The 19,467-nt window shown below is 35.5% G+C and overlaps 1 protein-coding gene across 5 annotated transcripts in view; it reads left to right on the forward strand.

The window, feature by feature from the left end:
* The window catches only part of Larp4b (La ribonucleoprotein domain family, member 4B), an 83,854-nt gene that overhangs the window by 43,187 nt on the left and 21,200 nt on the right, over positions 1-19,467 (forward strand). For all 5 annotated transcript variants that reach the window (XM_005404910.2, XM_013504699.1, XM_013504698.1 and 2 more), the window contains 4 exons: positions 4,958-5,036; positions 6,890-7,026; positions 14,070-14,173; positions 18,983-19,093. In XM_005404910.2, coding sequence (XP_005404967.1) covers positions 4,958-5,036; positions 6,890-7,026; positions 14,070-14,173; positions 18,983-19,093 — 431 coding nt within the window. The remainder of the gene's footprint in view (positions 1-4,957; positions 5,037-6,889; positions 7,027-14,069; positions 14,174-18,982; positions 19,094-19,467) is intronic.

A 19,467-nucleotide genomic window follows, 5' to 3' on the forward strand; every position in this document is an offset into this window, starting at 1 on the left:
GATCTCAACCAGGTCCTTACAGTTGATATCTGAAAACAGTTCCTGTGCTCTGGCAGAAAAGGGGAAAGGAACCATTTTTTAGACATGCCAGAGCATTCTGTGTCTTAACATCTGCCGCTGGGAGCAACTACACTTCACAGCTAGTTTTTCCTATTAACATCCTACATTAATATATTTAACACAGATATTGAACCAGTAATGATACATTTTATCTCATCTTGTTTCTGTTCCAACATTCCCTCTAGGATACTTGTTAGTCATTGTGTCTCCTTAGGCTCCTCCGAGACTACCCTTGCTTTGGATAATTTTGACAGTTTTGAGGGGTACTGGTCAAGTACTGTTGATGTCAGGTTCTCAGCTGTGAATTTGTGCCTTGTTTTCTCCCCTCTCCATATTTTACTGTTGGGAAGGAAGTTATTTTGTAGAGCCACACTTAAGGAATGGGGATTTATGGTTGCTTTCCACAAGGCTAAAGAATCTATACAAATTACTTGAAATTCTTGTGTATGGGAGATTTGTCTGCTGTCCCTTTTTGTTTTTATGTCTGGTGGTTTAGTTTTTGTGAAGTAGATCTGTTTCCACAGAGAGACTAATACATGCCTTAATATAAATAAGAGTGTTGCAACAATGTGAATCTAATGGCCTTTTCCTAATTTGTGAGCTATAAATGGTTGAAAATTTATTAAGTATGGACTCAAGAATACTTATTTGTACTTCATGTTACAATCCAGTACTGTTAAATTTGGTGGCTCAGATTGTTCTGGCTTTGGCCTGCTAGGAGTGCTTTTAGTGAGCTCGGTTTGGCATGCCCCATGAAGTGTAAACAGATCATAAAATGTAAAATTATGCATTAACATAGGGCTTATTTTGTTGTTTTGTTTGTTTTTTTTCTTGGTAAAATGAGGAATTTCCAAGGCCTAGTTCCTTTTATTGGACAATGCTGTTAGACTCTACCATCTGGGCAATGAAGTGTGTTCCCCTTTTTGCCCATTTATTCTTGCTTCTTTTTTCCTCTGAAGTTCCTCCTATTCTTTGGATTAATCAGTTGTCTTTTACTTTGGTTTGTTTGGCTTTCTATAGTGTTTGTGTTCTTTTTCTTCAGGTAACATAATCTCTTTTCAAATGATTGATTGTATGCTGCTTCATGTACAGCATAAGAACAGTCCAGGCCTAGATGCTTTTATCATCATACATTTTACAGTTACATTTATTATAAACTGATATTGTGTTGCTTTATTTTTAAGTCAGGTATCTTTTAAAGAGATGTAAATTACACTATGGGAAAAAACTTGATGGTAGAAGCAGTCTGTGATTTTCCCTGAAGTAGGAAGAGGAAGGTTGAAATGGAAGCTGTAACTGAAGTCAGGAAGAATGAAACGCATAAATTAAATTTTGGAGGAAATTGAGGAAGAAGATAAAGGACAAGTTACCTGCAAATTAGGAAGCCAAAATGTTTCTTAGAAATGGGAATCACAAGAAGAAAAAGGAGTGCACACCAAAAAGGAAGCACTACTTTACCAAAGTAAAAGATAACTGATTAATTCAAAGAATAGGAGTAGCACTATGAGAAAGTAAAGTTCCTAGGCATCTGTGCAGAAGATGCAGAAAAATGAGAGAGGAAAAGAAAGAGCAAAACATTGATCTGGGATTTTCAGATTATGTGGCAGCCCAGTTAGCCACTATCATTGGTTGAGCAACCAGTTCAGACCTGACATGAAAACAAGAGACCAAGAAAAAATACAAAAACAAAAAATATGGAGATGTATTTTTTCTAGCATCCATCAGTATTTTTCATGAGACCTATGTGCCTTTCAATGAAGAAGAATGGTCATATATCTGAAAAAGGAAATTGAAAAACCACACAAATCTATCTAAAGATGTCATTAAATTATGATATATTATGATGTGTAATTTTAATGTAGTTGACGCAGGGTCAACTACATTAATGAAAGGAATCCCAAAAGCTGAAAGGATCCGTGGGAAATCTGTAGTCAAAATTAAACAGAATTTGGAAAGAGAAACAGCATTTTTTTTTTAAAGAAGCTTGAGAATAAAGTAAAAAGTTCTGCTAGCAAATTATTCTTCAAAATATTAGTAAACCAGGACTTGGTCTATGCCTTCTACTCAGCATTTCAAATAAATGCTTCTTCTTAAATATTTAAACTAATTTTTAAAAAGGGAAAACCTTAAATCTTTATCCTCATACTCACCATTTTGGTGGAAGTTTGTTCCTGTGAAGCTTTTTTTTTTCTCTCTCTTTGGTGGGGTTTGAGCATTTTGTTACCTGTTAAACTTACATTGTGCTACTTGAAATCCTATAGCTTACTAACCCTCTCCATATTTTTTGATTCTCATTCTCTATTGTATTTCACAAGGTTTTTGTCAATAAGTCTTTTAGTTCATGAGTTTTCTATAATACCTGCTCTTAATTTCATCAGTTCTGTCAGACATTCTAATGTTCATCTCTAGCTCTATTGTGTCTGGGACTTCCCTTGACGCAGTAGTTTGGGGCTATCATAGTATTACCGCACATATTCATGATGTTCAGGGATTCATGGCCTTCATTGCCTGATATTCCATATGTAGAAAACTAGTTTCATTTTTAATTTTTTCTTGTTAGTGTTTTAAAAGGGAAAAGGAACCCCAATCCCTGTCACTCCATCTTCCTGGAGGCAGATGATTTTACTAACATCACCCAGTCCAGTATCTAGTCTCTCAAGGAAGCCCTTCTTTCTTTGGTCACCATCTTTGTTCCTTTGTCTGTTTTTTCTGTGCAGTAATAAATTTCTTACACTACTGGATCATTTTCCATCATTCTAGCATTCTACCTTCTTATCTTAAGTGAAACTACCATTGACAGCTCATCATTCCCTAACAGAATGCTTCAAGATAATTTTCTCTGTTGGCTGTTACCTTTGTCCTTGCCTCCTGGTTGGTCCCTCTTGAGGCTAGTCCAGACAGACAGTTCTGACAGCCCCCAAATTAAATTTTTCAAGGTCTTAAGTGATTCTGGTGGAAACAACTGATAGTTCTCATTTCTTACTTGACTCTCCTGGTGTCATTTTATAGTTGGTGATTCTTTAGTCTGGAAAATACTTTATTCTCGTGGCTCTCAACTTCATGTTCTTCCTGTGGTCTTTGAGGATTACTAGGTACATCTGTGTCCCTGGACCTTCCTCTTCTTTCCAGATGTGCTGGGACTAATTCCTAGGCCTCATTTTTTTCTTCACTTTTGGTTTCACTGCCGCCTGTACCTTAAGTCCCAACTGATGGATATGCCCTTGATTGTCATGTTAGCTTCCTAACTGTTCCATTGTTTATGTTTTGTGTGTTCACAAGTCCATTTGTACTGTGGAACCAGAGAGGTCGTCCCAAAATGTCAGCACTGAGTTGGTTTTCTGTTGCATTTAAGTTAAAATTGTAATGTCCTCTTTGATTTGATTATCATACACCTTACTCTGTGACCTCATTTCTTAATATGTTCCCTCCTCAGTTCTGCCAGCATCCATACTATCCCTTGACTGTATCCTCAGGGTCCCTGTACCTGCTTCAGCCGTTTTTAGAACTCACTTCCCACACATCCCAGGACTTCTCCATCAGATCAGATGTTACTTCCTGTCCAAGACAGCATCATGTTGCTCTGGTCCCTTATCCTCATTTGTTTTCTTCTGTGGCAGTGTCTCTGTCACCCTATCTGTGTAGTCTGGTATTTTTACCTGTTGTCTGCCTCTCCCACTGGAATGCTGGCTGACTTCTTGAGAACAGAGGCCTTGCATTTTTAGGCTTAATTCATAGTTCCTACAGTGTCCCCAACATGCAGGAGACACTTAGAAAATATTAGTTATGTTTGGAGAGAGGGTAGAATGTGAGTTTAAATGGGACAAACAGGAAAAGCCTCTGGATGAGGAAAGAACAGACAGTGTTTTCAATTTTCAGTCTCAAGTTTATGGTTTATTTTGCTTTTGGTTGTTCTAGCAATTTTGTTTTTGTTATGCTGGTGAGGGCAGATTTTATTAAAGCTCCTCATATAATGCTGACATGAACTTTTTGCCACTGTTTCTTCTAAATGCCCCTAACTTTACCTGCCTTTTCAAGGTCTTTGACTTTTAAAGTGCAAATGTCTTTCATTAGCCTAGCATATGTATGATCATGCCAGGCGAATTTATATAATACTATATGAGAAAAAAAGACATAGTTCTTAGCACTTCAGTGCTTTCTATGTTGATATTAATAAAATCCAGATTTTCTGAGGGTGACAGGAGTCTTAACCTGAACTTGATTTCACTCCATGAGAGGTTCATAGTCCATGACCGGTACTGTTCATGACCACCTGCTAGTAAATCATCTGCCAGACCACCTTATCTCTTCTGACGAGCAATTTCTTTTCGAGTTTAGAACAAGCTTCGTGTGTCCTTTGAAGACCTGATTTATTTAGTTTTTCTAAGGGCTTGGTAACACAATAGTTTCTCACTTGTCACTTTGACTAGCTGGAAACTTAAAAGGCAAACCTAAGGCCCTAATGTAAAAATTAATTAGCCCTTAATGATCTGTGTGTTTACAATCATCGGCCTTAGTGTTTTGTCTGTATTTATCTTTTTCTTGTCTTAATTTTCTCCTTTATTTTTTGTTATTGTTTATTAACTGTATTCTTACAGGTTTACTTTTTGAAATGAGGCAAGGTATGAACTAAGCTTATATCTGTTATTTTGTGATTAAAAAAAAAAAACCCTTGCTAAACTTTGTTAATGAAACTTAAACTGTTGCTTTTTTTTTTTTAGGAGTAAGTGAAGACTTTTTTTAAACATGATTTTCATTTTGAGGTTATATAAAATAGCATTTTCCGTGAACATATGCAAGTGTGTTAGTACATGTATTAAAAATATTAGTATTTCCATCCTGCATTACCTTCTTGGTAAATTTAAAGCCATTTTTCCTGAGTTGATTATTACTTTTGTAGGAGGAAATGAATCTCAGCCAGAAAGCCAGGAAGACCCCCGGGAAGTACTTAAAAAAACATTGGAGTTCTGCTTATCTAGGTAAGGCCAGTAGTATATTTTCCTAGTGCCTGATAGCAGTGGTATTACATATTGCATTGGTTACTCTCTACAAATGTGATTTTACATAGAAGTTCATATGTATATTAATAATCTATGTGTATGTACATCTGTTAATCAGATATCTAGAATATTGAGTAAATAGCCTTTTGGCATATTAGAGACTGATCATAATTCTCAGATCAGTGGTCTCCAGAGTTAGGTCCACAAATTCATCTTGGTGATCATTATCTGGAATATGTATTCAAATTCATATTCTTGGACCACCCAACCCCCGTTCCACTGAATCAGTCTCTGATCTCAATCTCAATAAAGTCTGACTATAAATGGCCTGCTATATTGTTTCTCAAAATATGCCAGATGGCACAGAAGTGTTTTATTTGTATATCACTCATGTTTATAATTTTTCCAGAATAAATACCTTTTCTATTGTAAAATACTTTAAAACCTTTAAAGTTGAAATGACAAAACTGGATATTCAATACTAGGCTAAATGTAACTTTATTTGAATCTGAAGTTGACTTCACAGAGGTGTCTGATGAAGGTCCCATCCTCAAGGATAGTGAGAATGGGGTATACTCACCCTTCTTTATTTCCATGTTGTCTCAGATTAGGAATACTGAGTATATTGCACAGTAGCATAGTTAAAAACAAGAGTTGTGGATCAGTGTCAGAGTGTTTGCCTAGCATGTGTTATGCCCTGGATTTGGTCCCTAGTACCACATAGCACAACACAGCACGCATGTGCACAGATAGTGAAAACACAAGATCTTGTGGCAGAAGTTGAAAATCAGCCCCGTGCTACTCACGTACCCATATGTAGCCCTTATGTGCCCAGAATCACTCACATATAAGTGATGACTAGCTGCGATGAATGACAACAGTATTTCCTTCTACACAGCACTCACTTTAATTGAATGCTGAAATTATCATTCCCCTTCATTGCAAGAACGGGTCCTTTGAAACCCATTATTGCATTTTAGCTTTGGATGGTTTTTTGAGGGCCTTTTTCATTATGACACACATTGTCTTTTTCTTCAGAATTCACAGGAAACTGTTATCTATGAGCAGAATACCAAGAAATAACCCATCTTGGCCTATACTGTTAATTATTTGTGAGTTACCTTTTCACCCTGTGGACTAAGTGGCTCACCCTGTGTTCTTCTTTTTAACTCTGGCTATCAGGAAGCCAGGGCCAAATTTGCAGCTTCTCTACCAAGTGTTCCATTCTTTGCAGTAGGCATTTTGAGTAGTAGGCGTTTTGAGTACTGACCTTATTCTGGCCTTTTCAAAATTTTCTTATCTTCTTACTCATTCAACTGGATTTCCTTATTTTTAAAAACTTTTCTATTTTTAATAAACTACTTCAAGATGAGCTATAACTACATCATAAAAAAGTTAATCTGCTCGTTAGTTTTCTTTGTTTTTTGTTACTGTTGTTTGGTTTTTGTTTTGTTTTGTTTTGTTTTAAGTCTCTAGCTCAGACTGGTCCTGAACTCATTTTGTAGCACAGGCCAACCTCAGACTTTCAGTGAGCCTCCTACTCCAGCCTCCCAAACGCTGGGATTACAGGCATGCATCACCATGCTCAGCTGCTCATTAGTTTTGATTGCATGAATTGTTGTTTACGTTTATTTTTGCTTTCTCTACCTTTCCTAGAGAGTTTGAAAAAAAGTGTACGTATGGATAGAGAGAGCAAGTAACAGATGGGTCTTGGACTTAGCTGTAACGCCAAAGCTATACCATGCCTAGGTATCTCTTATGAAACTGGTATTGCTGTAGGTTAAGGTTCTTTTAAAGAAGTATAACTAAAAGAAATTATTTTCCTTCAACAGGGAGAATCTTGCTAGTGACATGTATCTTATATCACAGATGGATAGTGATCAGTATGTGCCAATTACAACTGTAGCTAACCTTGACCATATCAAGAAACTCAGTACTGATGTGGATTTGATTGTTGAAGTGCTAAGATGTAAGTAAATGACAATTTAAAATGAATAATACTTGTCTTTACACTATTTGTCTTATCAGTGTGAGCCTTTACATCTAGAGCTATCAAACATTGCTTCTTGGCAAATTGAGTCTTCCATGAATGGCCATAATTCCTTTCTGACCAGTCATCATAATGGGGGCACTGACTGAATCCATAATGAAACCTGGAACAGATTGTAGGTCATTTGACGGAGAAAAGGAATCTCTTTAAAAGATATTGTGTAGACAGCTGTTGTTTTATTCCTGAAAAACAATAAAAACATTATTTATAGTTAAAGTACATATTAATTAGCATTTTTCCTGCTCAAAGAATTTCTTCTTTCAACTTCCTGTATAAGTTTGGATGAAATATTGCATTTTTCCTTAAAAGGATATTGTGAATGAAGTTGTTTCTTTGAAATTTGGCAACATCAAACGAATGTTTAAATGTTACAACAGAGACCCACAGGAATTTCAGGAAATGTAGTGAAAGTGTTGCCTATTATGTCATCATTTAATTTGTGTCCTTACTTGCTTTGCTTGTACTACCTTTCTGTTCTATTTTTTTAATTTTATTTCTTTTTTTCTTTTTTTTTTTTTTGTCTTTTTGAGACAGGGTCTCGCTGTGCAGTTCAGGCCGTCCGTGAGCTCACTTTGTAGCCCAGGATGGTCTCGAACTCACAACAATCCTCCTGCCTCAGCCTTCCCAGTGCTGGGATTACAGGCGTGTGCCACCATGCCTGGCTTGTTCTATTTCTTTAAAAGAAGAAAAACAGCTTTACTTAGATATAATTGACATCAAGTGCATGTATATAAAATGTACAGTCAGTAAGTTTTGACAGAAGGGTAGACATGGATGAAACCATCATCGCCACAGGGAAGATAACAGTCCCTTCAGCGCTCTCAGAGTTTCCCTGGCCTTTGTGATGCTTCCTGCCCAAAGGCTTCATTGCACATTCCTTCTCTATTAGATATGTGCTTTATTGGATTTGTTTTTAATTATTACAAATTTACTTTTTATATAGGGCTAAAAATTCCGGTGAAATTATTTTTAGTTTCCCTCTTCAGGACTGATACATGCTGCAGTTTTGGTGGGTATCCTTCACAGGAACACAATAAGAATTGTGCCTTTTCCACTACTACTTTCATATTTTTGAAAGATGAGTCATACATGCATAAATGAAAGTCTCATTTCTCTGACTACCATGCCTTGTGTTACACTTATGTAGAGATGTTTCCACATTGTTGCTGACCCTATGCATTGGTGACAAATTGCCATCTTTCTCTTTTCTCATATGAATCTGATTTAACAGTAATAAAAGAAAAGAAAATTAACCTCTTCCTTTAGAACTTAGTTGGGATTTTCTGGTCAGAAGTGAATTGTTTTCTGTTTTTCTATTGTTAGGAAAAAAAAACTAGTAAACATAATTAACTGTGAATTCTGAACACTGTGCCATTTCCTAAGGTGATGTTTTATTTTCCAGTGTCAGTGTTTAGAATAGAAACCTACTTGTTTTTAATCAGTTGAATTTTGTTTTGTCTGATTCACTTTACAAGGCTGCAACTTTCTTTACCTATCTGTACTTTACTCTCTTAAAAGTCTTCTTGATTATTTTTAGGAATTCCAGATTTAGTTATTTTGTTTAGGCATACATTGCAAACTTTGCTGTCCCAGTGAAGATAATTTCAGAGTTGATTCTTGCTAATCAAGGGCTACTCATCCAGTCTGTGAGAATACTTAATTACTTTGCATACTTGTTTAAAGGAACCAGTTTGTGTGGATCACTTATCCAAAATTAGAGATCAGAAATGCCAACCTACCCTTACCTTACCTGCTATCGTATTCACTCAGCCTATCCTTATCTTGCCTGCCATCACTGTTCTCTTACTCAGGAGAGCTCCAGTTACAGACTCACCAACACTTAGAAAGCAGTCATTTTAATTTTAGATTTTCTAATAGATGTTTAGCAATGTGTGTGATTTAAATTTGTTTCTTTAGTGGTTCATTTTCTGAAGTGTTCCTTCAAATAGAGCCACACAAAGTAGACCCATTTATTTGGGTTTATAACAAAATTAAGAGGAAGGTAATTTCAGTAACTATCAGCATTCCCCACCAGAGTGATCTATTTAGATTTGGTGAACCCACAACAATTTATTGTTATTATCCGCCATTTACATTTACATTTTTTGGATTAGGATTACATTAGGATTCAAATTTTTCATATTTTTGTTTTTGCTTTGGTTTGGTTTTTGGGAAAGGGATTGAATCCAAGAGTTCTCCATTGCTGAGCTACATCCTCAGTCCCTTTTTTGAGATAGGTTCTCACTCAGCTTCCCTGGCAATCCTCAAATTTGTGACCTGCCAGCCTCAAGTAGCTAGCTGGAATTGTAAACATGCCACTGGGCCCAAATAGGGTTCACTCTTGGTGTTGGCACGTTCTGTGGGCTTGGACAAATGTGTGACAAGTATCCACCACTAGGGTATTATATAGAAAGATTTCATTGCTTTAAAAATCTTTGCACTGCCTATTCAGCTTTCCCCCAACCCCTAGCAGTTATTAACCTTTCTATTGCCTCCATAGTTTTACCTTTTCCAGAATATCATAGGGTTGGAATCATATAGTATGTATGGCCTTTTAATATTTGCTTCTTTGCCTTGGTGATACAGATTTGAGTTTCCTTGGGTTGGTTTGTTTTGTGGGTTTTTGGCCTTTTGGTTTTTTTTCTTTTTTGTGTTTTTGAGACAGGGTCTCACTGTGTAGTTTTAGGCTGGCCTTGAACTCACTATGTAGCCCAGGCTGGCCTCAAACCTCCTGCCTCAGCCTCCTGAATGCTAGGATAACAGGCATCACGCCTGAGTCTTTTTTTTAGTGCTCAATAATATTCCATTGTCTGAATGCACCACAATTTGTTTATCCAAGGACATCTTGGTTGGTTCATGTTTGACAGTTACAAATAAGGCTGCTATAAACATTTGTTTACAGATTATGTATGTACATATATACGTTTTCAACTCATTTAGGTAAATAAATACCAAGGACTGATTAGTGTATCATGGTAAAAGTATATTTAACTTCTAAGAATTCACCAAAATTGGATTTCTCTGAGAAAATATGGACCATATTTGCATGTGATTATTTGCCATCTGTAAATCATCTTTGGTGAAATGTCATTTCAGTTGTTTCATCCATTTTTTTATTGTTGGGTTTATTTCTCATTGTTAACATCTAGGATCTTTCTTTAATAGTCCTGTGTCAGATTTGACTTCTCAAAACTTTACGCCCAGTCTATGGATTGACTTTATACTCTTGTGTCATTTTCTTTCATGCTTAATTTCAATGAAGTTTTACATTTTAATGAAGTCAACCTATCATTTTTTTCTTACATGGATTATGCCTTTGCTGTCACATCTGAAAAAATCATTGCAAGTTACCTAGATTTCACCTGTGCTCTAAAAATTACAGTTTTTGTTTTAAATTTAGATCTCTTGTCATTTTTGATATTTTGAGTTAATTTTTATGATCAGTTTAAGGTCTGTGTTTACATGTTTTTGTTTTCCATGTGTTTGTCCAGTTATTGTCCCTTTTTCAAACATGTATATATTTCAATAAAGATACATAATTACAAATATATTCTTCCACCCTATGACTTATTTTGTTTTTGTGAGTGTCTTTTGAGGAGCAGAAGTATAAATTACTTTTAGTACGTCTTGCTTAGTCCAAGGTTATGATCTATTTTAAGTTAGACATTGTACATTAAATGTACAATGTAAATAGACAATGTACATTAAGTGTACTTTGTGTGAGGTATCTATCCAGTATTACAAGTGTTTCAACACCATTTGTTGAAATAACTTTCCACTGCTTTTATGCCTTTGTCACAATCATTTGCCCATACATGCACGAGTTTATCTTTGGACTGTGTTTCGTTTCACTGATTTGTCTGTTGTTTTGTTTTGTTTTTTCCAGGAATCAAACTCAGCGACCTTGCGCTTGCCAGGCAGGTGCTCTGCCACTGAGCTACATCCCCAGCTATTTGTCTGTTTTAATGCTAATGCCACAGTGTCTTGATTACTGTAATTACATAAGTCTTAAAGTAGATGTACAAAGTTTCCAGCTTTGTTTTGGCTTTTTAAAATGTTTTGTATTTCCACATGACTTTTAGAATCAGTGTTATTATTTTCAAAAGGGCTTTTGGAACTTTTTGGGGATTGTGTTGATTCTATAAGTCCACTTGAGGAGAACTGACATCTCATCAATAGTGAGTCTTCCAGTCTATCCATTTAGGTCTTTTAAAATGTTGCCAACATTTTGAGGTTTTCAATACATGGGTTTCTCATATATTTTATCAGATTTATAACTACATACTTTACATTTTTATGGTATTATAAATGATACTTTTAATTCAGTTTCTAGTTGTTTAGTGCTAGTATGCTTATTCTTCGTGTATATAGTTTGTATACCAAACACTAGTAAACTCAGTAAATTCTGATTTTTTTATGGAAATTAGATTTCTACATTGGCAAGCTCATTTTCTGTGAATACCTTTTTATACACATCTAGGAGCCTTTCATTCCTGTTTCTTATTTGATTGTACTGGTAGACTCTCTAGTATTTTGTTAAATGGAACTAGGGAGAATAGACATCCTTGCTTTGTTCTCAGTTACGGAGGGAATCGTTTTCCATCAAGATAAGAAAGATATCCCTCTCCTCCCAACTCTGCACAGTGGGGATTAAACCCTGGACCTTTACACTGAGCTACATCCCCAGTTCTTTTTATTCTTTATTTTACGATGCTAAGTCTCTTAAATTGCCCACTCTGGGCTTAAATTTTAGATACCTTGCCTCAGCCTCCTAGAATACTGGAATTATTGATGTATAATACCACTCCAGCTTGTGGCAAGATTTTTAACTACAAATTCCATTTCTCTTGTAGATCCATGTTTATTCCTGTTACCTCTTTCTTCTAGAGTGAGCTTTGATAGTTTGTGTCTTTTAAGGAATGTTCTATTTTATGTGAAATGCATAACTTATTTATATAAATTTATCTAGATACTATTTATAGTGTGATTGTACTCTATTCTGTTATTTGCCTGTAAAAGTTGGTAAGACCTACAGTAATGTTACCACTTCCATTCGTGATACTAGTGATTTGTTCTGTCATGATAATGGATCCTCCTGAGCCTTGGTTGTGATCATACCATACTATTGTTTGAATCTGCATGTGACATAAATCCATAGAAGTGACACCAGAAGACAAACTACTGAGAAGGGCCCAAAGGGACTGATGAAATTAGGCCTGAGTTTGGCCTGTGTCTACCATGGCATTTGCACCATCATCAGCATCCTTGTGCAGAATGTGCTCTAAAGTTATTATCATTAGGGAGAACTGGGTAAAGGGTGCATTGCAACTTTGCATGAGCCTTAGACAATTGCAAAATAAGATGTTATAATAAGACAAAATTATTTCACTTGTAGTTGTGCAAAGAAAACCTTTAACCTTATATTCTTTTTTTTTTTTTTAATTTTAGAAATAAAAGGAGGAAAATACTAACAGACCGACAACATTTTACAAAATAGCATAGGATCAGTACAGACATTACAGAGTTACAAACAGAGTGGTAGGGAATTAACAATGCTTATTGTATTACATATTGATATCTTCAATGTAGTTTCTCATGAAAACACATATAGACATACAAAGTTAATCAACCAATGCCTCACTGACAGTTTCTTTCAGCAAGGAAATACAGGACAGTAGAACACCCGTGTTAACTATACTGCATATACATATATACAAACTTTCTCCTTCTTTCCCTTCTCTTTTCCCATATCCCAGTTATCCTTTACCTATGAGTGCTTTCCTATCAATTCTCAATGTCTGTCATATCTCCTAGATTGAATTAACTCTTTCAGGCTTTACACTAGAGAAACAATGCGGTGCTTGCACATGTATGTTTGATTTATTTCGCTTATGAGTATGGTCTCTAGTTGTGACCATTTGCCTATAAAAGCCTCGAGTTTATCTTTCTTTACAGCTGAGTAATACTCCATTATATAAAAGTACCACAATTTTCTTATCCAATCCTCAGTGGATGGACATTTGGGTTGCTTCCACATTTTAGCGATTACAAATTGTGCTGCTATGAACATGGGTGCACATACATCACTGTGATATGATGTTTTTAGATCTTCTGGGAAAATACCCAGCAGGGGGATAGCTGGGTTGAATGGGACCTCTAGGCCTAGTTTTCGGAGGAATCTCCAGACTGATTTCCACAGTGGTTTCACCAGTCTGCATTCCCACCAGCAGTGGAGAAGGGTTCCTATTTCTCCATAGCCTTGCCAGCATTTGTTATTGGTTGATTTCTTAATGCTAGCCATTCTTACTGGGGTAAGGTGGAATCTCAGTGTTGTTTTAATTTGCATTTCTTGAATGACTAATGATGTTGAACATTTTCTCGTATATTTATTTGCCATTTGTATCTCCTTGTCTGAGAAGTGTGTATTCATCTCAGCTGCCCATTTTTGGATTGGGTCTTTGAATTTGGAGGGGCTGAAATTTTTTAATTCTTTATATGTTCTAGATAGAAGGCTTTTGTCTGAGGGACAATCAGCTAAAATTTTTTCCAAGTTTGTGGGTTTTCTTTTGACTCTGCTGGTGATTTCTTTAGATGTGCAGAAACTTTTCAGTAGGATGAGATCCCAGTTGCTGATTCTTTCAAGTGTTTCACGTGCAATTTTTTAACCTTATATTCTAATCTACTGTTATTTGAGCAGTTTAGAACTTGTATTTCATCATGATACATGTTATAGCTCTTGTAGGACTTTTTAAATTTCTACCTTCCTCGGTTTAGAAAACTTCTTTGTGCAAAATTGGTTTGAATTTTTTTGATACTTTTGTTTTAGACTGTCAGAACTACTGATAATTTGCTAGTAGTTTTCCGGTTTCTTCAGTGTGATTAATAATAGAATGTTACACACTCCATTGGAGTGTCATGTTTTAATATTTGTGTTTAATCATTTCTTTTTCTTCTCTTTATAGCTTTACCTTTAGTCCAAGTGGATGAGAAAGGAGAAAAAGTAAGGCCAAATCAAAATCGTTGCATAGTAATATTGCGTGAAATATCTGAATCTACCCCTGTGGAAGTAAGTAACGTCTCTCACGGGTACTTGGACATTTTCTTGACTTTTTTTTGTTTTGTTTTATCTTGTTTTGTTTTTAAACATCTGTGTTTTTAGAGGGTTTATTTTTTAAAATAAATACTTAAGTTTTCTCAGGGTTTATTCACATTGGTAGTAATAATGTGATTCACTCATAGGAAGAAATGAATCTCAACCTTTTTGGTTTCAAGACTGTTGCCCTCATTTTATTTTTGTGACACTGGAACTTGGACCCAAGACCTTTGCACTGAGCCACATCCCCAACCCCACCGTCCTTCCTTCCTTTTTTGAGACAGGGTCTCACTAACTCCCTAAGTGTTCCAGTTTGAGCGTAAACTTGGCAGTCCTCCTGCTTCATTCTCCCAAAGTGCTGGGATTAGTGTTCTGTGCCACTACACGCAATCTCATTTACACACTTTACATTAAGTATTTAGAAGCTAAAAATGAGAAAAACTTTAAATATTTACTCACTGAGAAATAACAATAAATTCCAAATTAAGAAAAAGAGCATTGTTATGATAAATAACTTTTCAGAATAAGTATTTTTATGACAAAATGGCCTGTTTGAAGAAGTCCCTGAGCACAATTGTAATTGCTACAGGATTGAAACTACCATGGCCACTCTAGTAATTGTTGCCATTGTAAATGTAAATGTCTTCCGAGTAAAAGAAGGCGTGGTCACCTTTTTTGTGAAAATGGGGTCTGGGATCATCCTTAGAGAACCAGTAACTTGGAGCAGTAATTCTGTATTTGATAGTAAGAATAATGAAAAATAGCCAGGCATAGAGGTACACACCTGTGGTCCCAGCTACTTGGAAGGCAAGAAAATCACAAGTTCAAGGACAGTCTGAACATCTTCCCTGTCTCAAAATTTTTGAAGGGCTAGGGATATAGTTCAGTGGTAGAGCACTTGCCTAGCATTAGTACTGGAAAAAAAATTTTTTTGATAATGAAAAACAATAGCTACATTGTATTGCTATCCACTATTTGTCCAGATTCTTAAACTAAATTTTCCTGTACAGTAAACACACTGGGTGGGCCTGGAGATAATGAAGACAAGTCTTGATGGGAAGTGCTAGAAGCTTAGTTCATCATATCAGTTCTTAGCCACCCTGGAAAACAGCACCTATCTGCTTAGGGTACTCTTACAGAACACAGTCAGCTTGGTTTATCCTTTATCTCTTGTCTTACAGGATATAAACCTAACCATTCATGTCTTTTTAAACACTTTTTCTGCAGAAGAAACAGAGATTTCTATTCATACTTCTAAGACTTAGCTTTTATTTTATTTTATTTTATTTTTTATTTTTGGTTTTTCTCCGGTACCGGGATCCGAACTCACGACCTTGCGCTTGCCAGGCAGGCGCTTTTGCCGCTGAGCTAAATCCCCCGCCCTAAGACTTACCTTCTAATTCCTACTTAGATTAGTATGTGTGAAGGTTTATTAAGGACAGTACTTACAAAATTTAACAAAGGTGAAGATTCCAACAAAGTTGCATGCCTCCAGTAAGAAACTATATAGCTCTTCAAGTACAGTCTTGTTCTATGAAGTTTTACTTCCTGTTCACAAGATAGTTTTAGTAGCTCTATTTTACAGTATGTGGAAAAAAGGAAATAAGCATTTTTTTTTCTTCACATTGTTATTAAGGTTCTGAATATGAAAGGCTAGTATATTTATTACTTATTTGTCTTTAAGAGATCAAATTAATATTTAAAACAGATCCTAATTTTTAAGATTTCAAATATTTGTAAAAATTACAACCAAGTAAAATTTTCTACATTTAGCAGTAGACGTTGATCTTGGTATGCTTGTGTTTAAAACTGCACACAGTATATCTGTGTTAAAGTTGGCCAGTGAAAGTCTTAAAACAATCTAAGAAAAAGGTAAGTTTCCAATTCTGTCATTCAGAGCCCATCTTCTGGGGCTTGAAAGTGTAAGGTAGGAATTTCCAGAAAGTTCTCTGTTCCTTAAATGTAACCGGTTTCTTGTCAGTGATTAGAACATTTTTAATATGAGATTTTCATACAATAGTTTATATGGAATTCTCCCAGAGACAGAAGAATGAGCTACTCTTTGCACTACTGACAGTCTTGTGGCATTGAAGAATTATTGTTTGAGGTTGGAAGTAAAAATACTAACCATTAGTCAGTTTTGACCTCTGCATTTATATATTTATTTTCTTTTAACCAGTATTTGTTAGAGGTTACACAACAAAACAAGGCTATAGAATCTCAGAAAATAATTTTTGTGGTTATTTGATTAAATTCCTTTAGTACTTTTTGAAGTATAACTGAGTAATAGTTTTTTTATGAAATGACCCTGTTTCTTCCTGGCACTGTTTTTGCTGTTGAGTCTACTTCGTCTGGTGTGCATATAGCCACTGCCCCTTTCATTTATGAATGTTAGCATGGTATGTCTTTTTCATTCTTTTATTTTAGCCTGTGTTTGTTTTTCCATTAAAAATGAACTACTTGTAAGTAGTGTGTAGTTGGCTCTTGCTTTTCTTATGCAATGTGAATTTTTATTATTTTTCAGTTTTTCATTTTTTTGGTACACAGAAGTGAGAGATTGCACCTTGCTAGGCAAACATCTTACACTGAGCTGTATCTCCATCCCTATCCCCAGCTAATCTGAAAAAAGCTTGCCTTTTAATTGTGGGTGTAGCACATTTGTACTTAAGTGATCAGTGATGTGGTTGGGTTTACTTTTACAATCTGTTTGTTTTCTATTTGCTTCTGCTGTTGTTTCCTTTTCACTCCCCATCTCTTACTTGCTTCACTAAGTATGAGTGTGTTTTATAGTGCTTGCATTAGGGTCCATCAGCACTAAATTTATCAAAATCGGCCTTTACTTATGTAATAGTATTTCCTTACAACATTAGTTTACCACTTCTGACCTCGTGCTATCATATATTTTAATTCTGTGTGGTCATAAGCTCTACAATATATTGTTTGCTTTAAATAAATCAATTTCCTTTAAAGAGATTAAAAATAAGAATTATGTATTTAATATTTACTATTTCTGTATTTTATTCCTCTGTGCAGGTATAGACTTCCCATCTGTTAGCATCTTCCTTTAACTTGAATATTTCATTAAGATTTCTTGTGGTATAAGTCTGCTGGTATTAATTTTTTTCATCTTTAGTACATTTGAGAAAATATTTTAGGCTCATTGATGATATGTTTTTACTAGATTTAACTTCTAGACTGATGAGCGATTTTCTTCCTTTCTATATTTTAAAGATGTTCTCTCTTCTGGTGGCCTGGTGATGATGTGTCTGCCATTTTTATCTTCATTACTCTGTATAACTGTGGCTGCTTTGAAATATTATCACTGGTTTTAAACAATTTGATTGCAAGATGCTTTGGTTTAGCTTTGTTTTTCATACTTTCATTGAGTCATTCAAATATTTTCTTCTCCCTTGTGACCTTTTCTTCAGAAAGTGTCTAACAAGCTGTTAATTTTATTTAAAGTACTTTTCAGACCTGCATTTTTCATCTCCATAAGTTTAATTTGGATCCTTTTCCCCCCGTATCTGTTTAGCATTCTCAGTGTACCTTTTTGAGCATATGAAGTGTGTATATATTCCGTAACTCTTTGAAATGCTCTTGCCTAATATTCTGTGATTTCTAGCATTAATTTGATTACTCTTCCGTATTGTAGACGATATTTTTCTAGGGTTTTTTGGCATGATTGGTAATTTTTCAAAGACTGTCAGGTATTTTGGATTTTGCTTTATTGGATACTGGATATTTTTTATTCTTATAAATGAGCTTGAGTTTGGTGATGTACATCTATCTGTAACCCTAGCTTCTCAGGAGACTGAGGCTGAGGCCTGGGTAAAGCAGTGAGATTCCCATTTCAAAGAATAAAAAGTTATTTGGAACCAGTTTGATCCCTAAGGAATATTTGCTAGGTGAAATCAGACTAGCCTTTAAAACTCATTTTTCCCCATTGCTAAGGCAACTCCCCCCTTTTTGACTACTCTGCCTCATGTCCTGTAAGTTAAGGAGAATTTTCCATTCTGACTCCTGGTGAGCTCATGCTGTGGTGTTTCCTTCTAATCATTTCAGGTAGTTGTTTTCATTTCAATCTGAGGACCAGGGGTGAGCTCTCCATGGAGCTTAGAACCTGTGCAAACTCTTCTGGTGCTGTGACCTAGAAACTCCTCCAGGCATGAATTGGGCATTTTGAGATCTTATCTTTTTCATGACCCCTCTTTCAGGAACCACTGTCCTAGACTGCCTGATTACCAGTATTTCAAAATCCTTATTTCACAGTTCTGTCTTGTTTTTGATTGTGTCATATGGAGCAGTAAGTCTAGTTCACCTTGGCCAGAAACAAATGTTAAGCTAGTGTTTTTTAGTTTTTAAGTTATTTTTTAAATTTATGTAGTTATCAACCTAAAGTAGTTTGTTATTTTTCATATTAATTCACCTTAATGGTTCCTCGGAAATGGGGAAAGCTCTTAATTTGTGTACTAGCTATTTTCTTGTGGCATGGCAATTCTAATTTTGGAAGTTTCACTGAATCATTCAGCCTTTTTAAAATAATATTTGTAAGCAGCATAGCATGTTGCACTCTGTTTTGTTTTTTGTTTTTTTTTAACCAGGAATCGAACTCAGGACCTGTGCTTGCCAGGCCGGCACTTGTGCCCCTGAGCTATATCCCCAGCATGGACTCTGTTTAAGGATATGTCTTTTGTTCTTGTTTTTAATCTTAGTGATGAAAAAAGTGGCATTAGTTAATGGCAAAAGTTAAGCATTAATTTCTAACCTCTCCATTTCCTGTAGGAAGTAGAAGCACTATTTAAAGGAGATAATTTACCGAAATTCATAAACTGTGAATTTGCCTATAATGATAATTGGTTTATTACATTTGAAACAGAAGCTGATGCACAGCAGGTAAGTTCATTTCTCTATCATCTTGTGTAGTACATAGCTTGTCTGTGCTTATTTATTTATTTTTGGTACCAGAAATCGAACTCAGGACCTCATGCTTGCTAGACAGGCACTGTGCCACTGAGCTATATCCCTGGCCCTTGCCTGTGTTTAATATTAGTATGCAGAATATCCAGAATATCCTTTTCTGGATATCAAGATTGTTATCAGAGCAGAGTGTTAAGTTTGAATGTAAAATGCAGAGAAAATAGAGCTATAGAAACTTATATGGCTATGTTTTGTAGCATTCTGCAAAGCACGTGACGTTACTTTCTAAGAATATTATTACATAAGCAGCCTAGGAAAATCATTGCTGGTCATATAGCTGGGTATATACA

This window comes from Chinchilla lanigera, unplaced genomic scaffold, assembly GCF_000276665.1.
Source record: "Chinchilla lanigera isolate Chin_1 unplaced genomic scaffold, ChiLan1.0 scaffold00091, whole genome shotgun sequence".
Taxonomy (NCBI): Eukaryota; Metazoa; Chordata; class Mammalia; order Rodentia; family Chinchillidae; genus Chinchilla; species Chinchilla lanigera.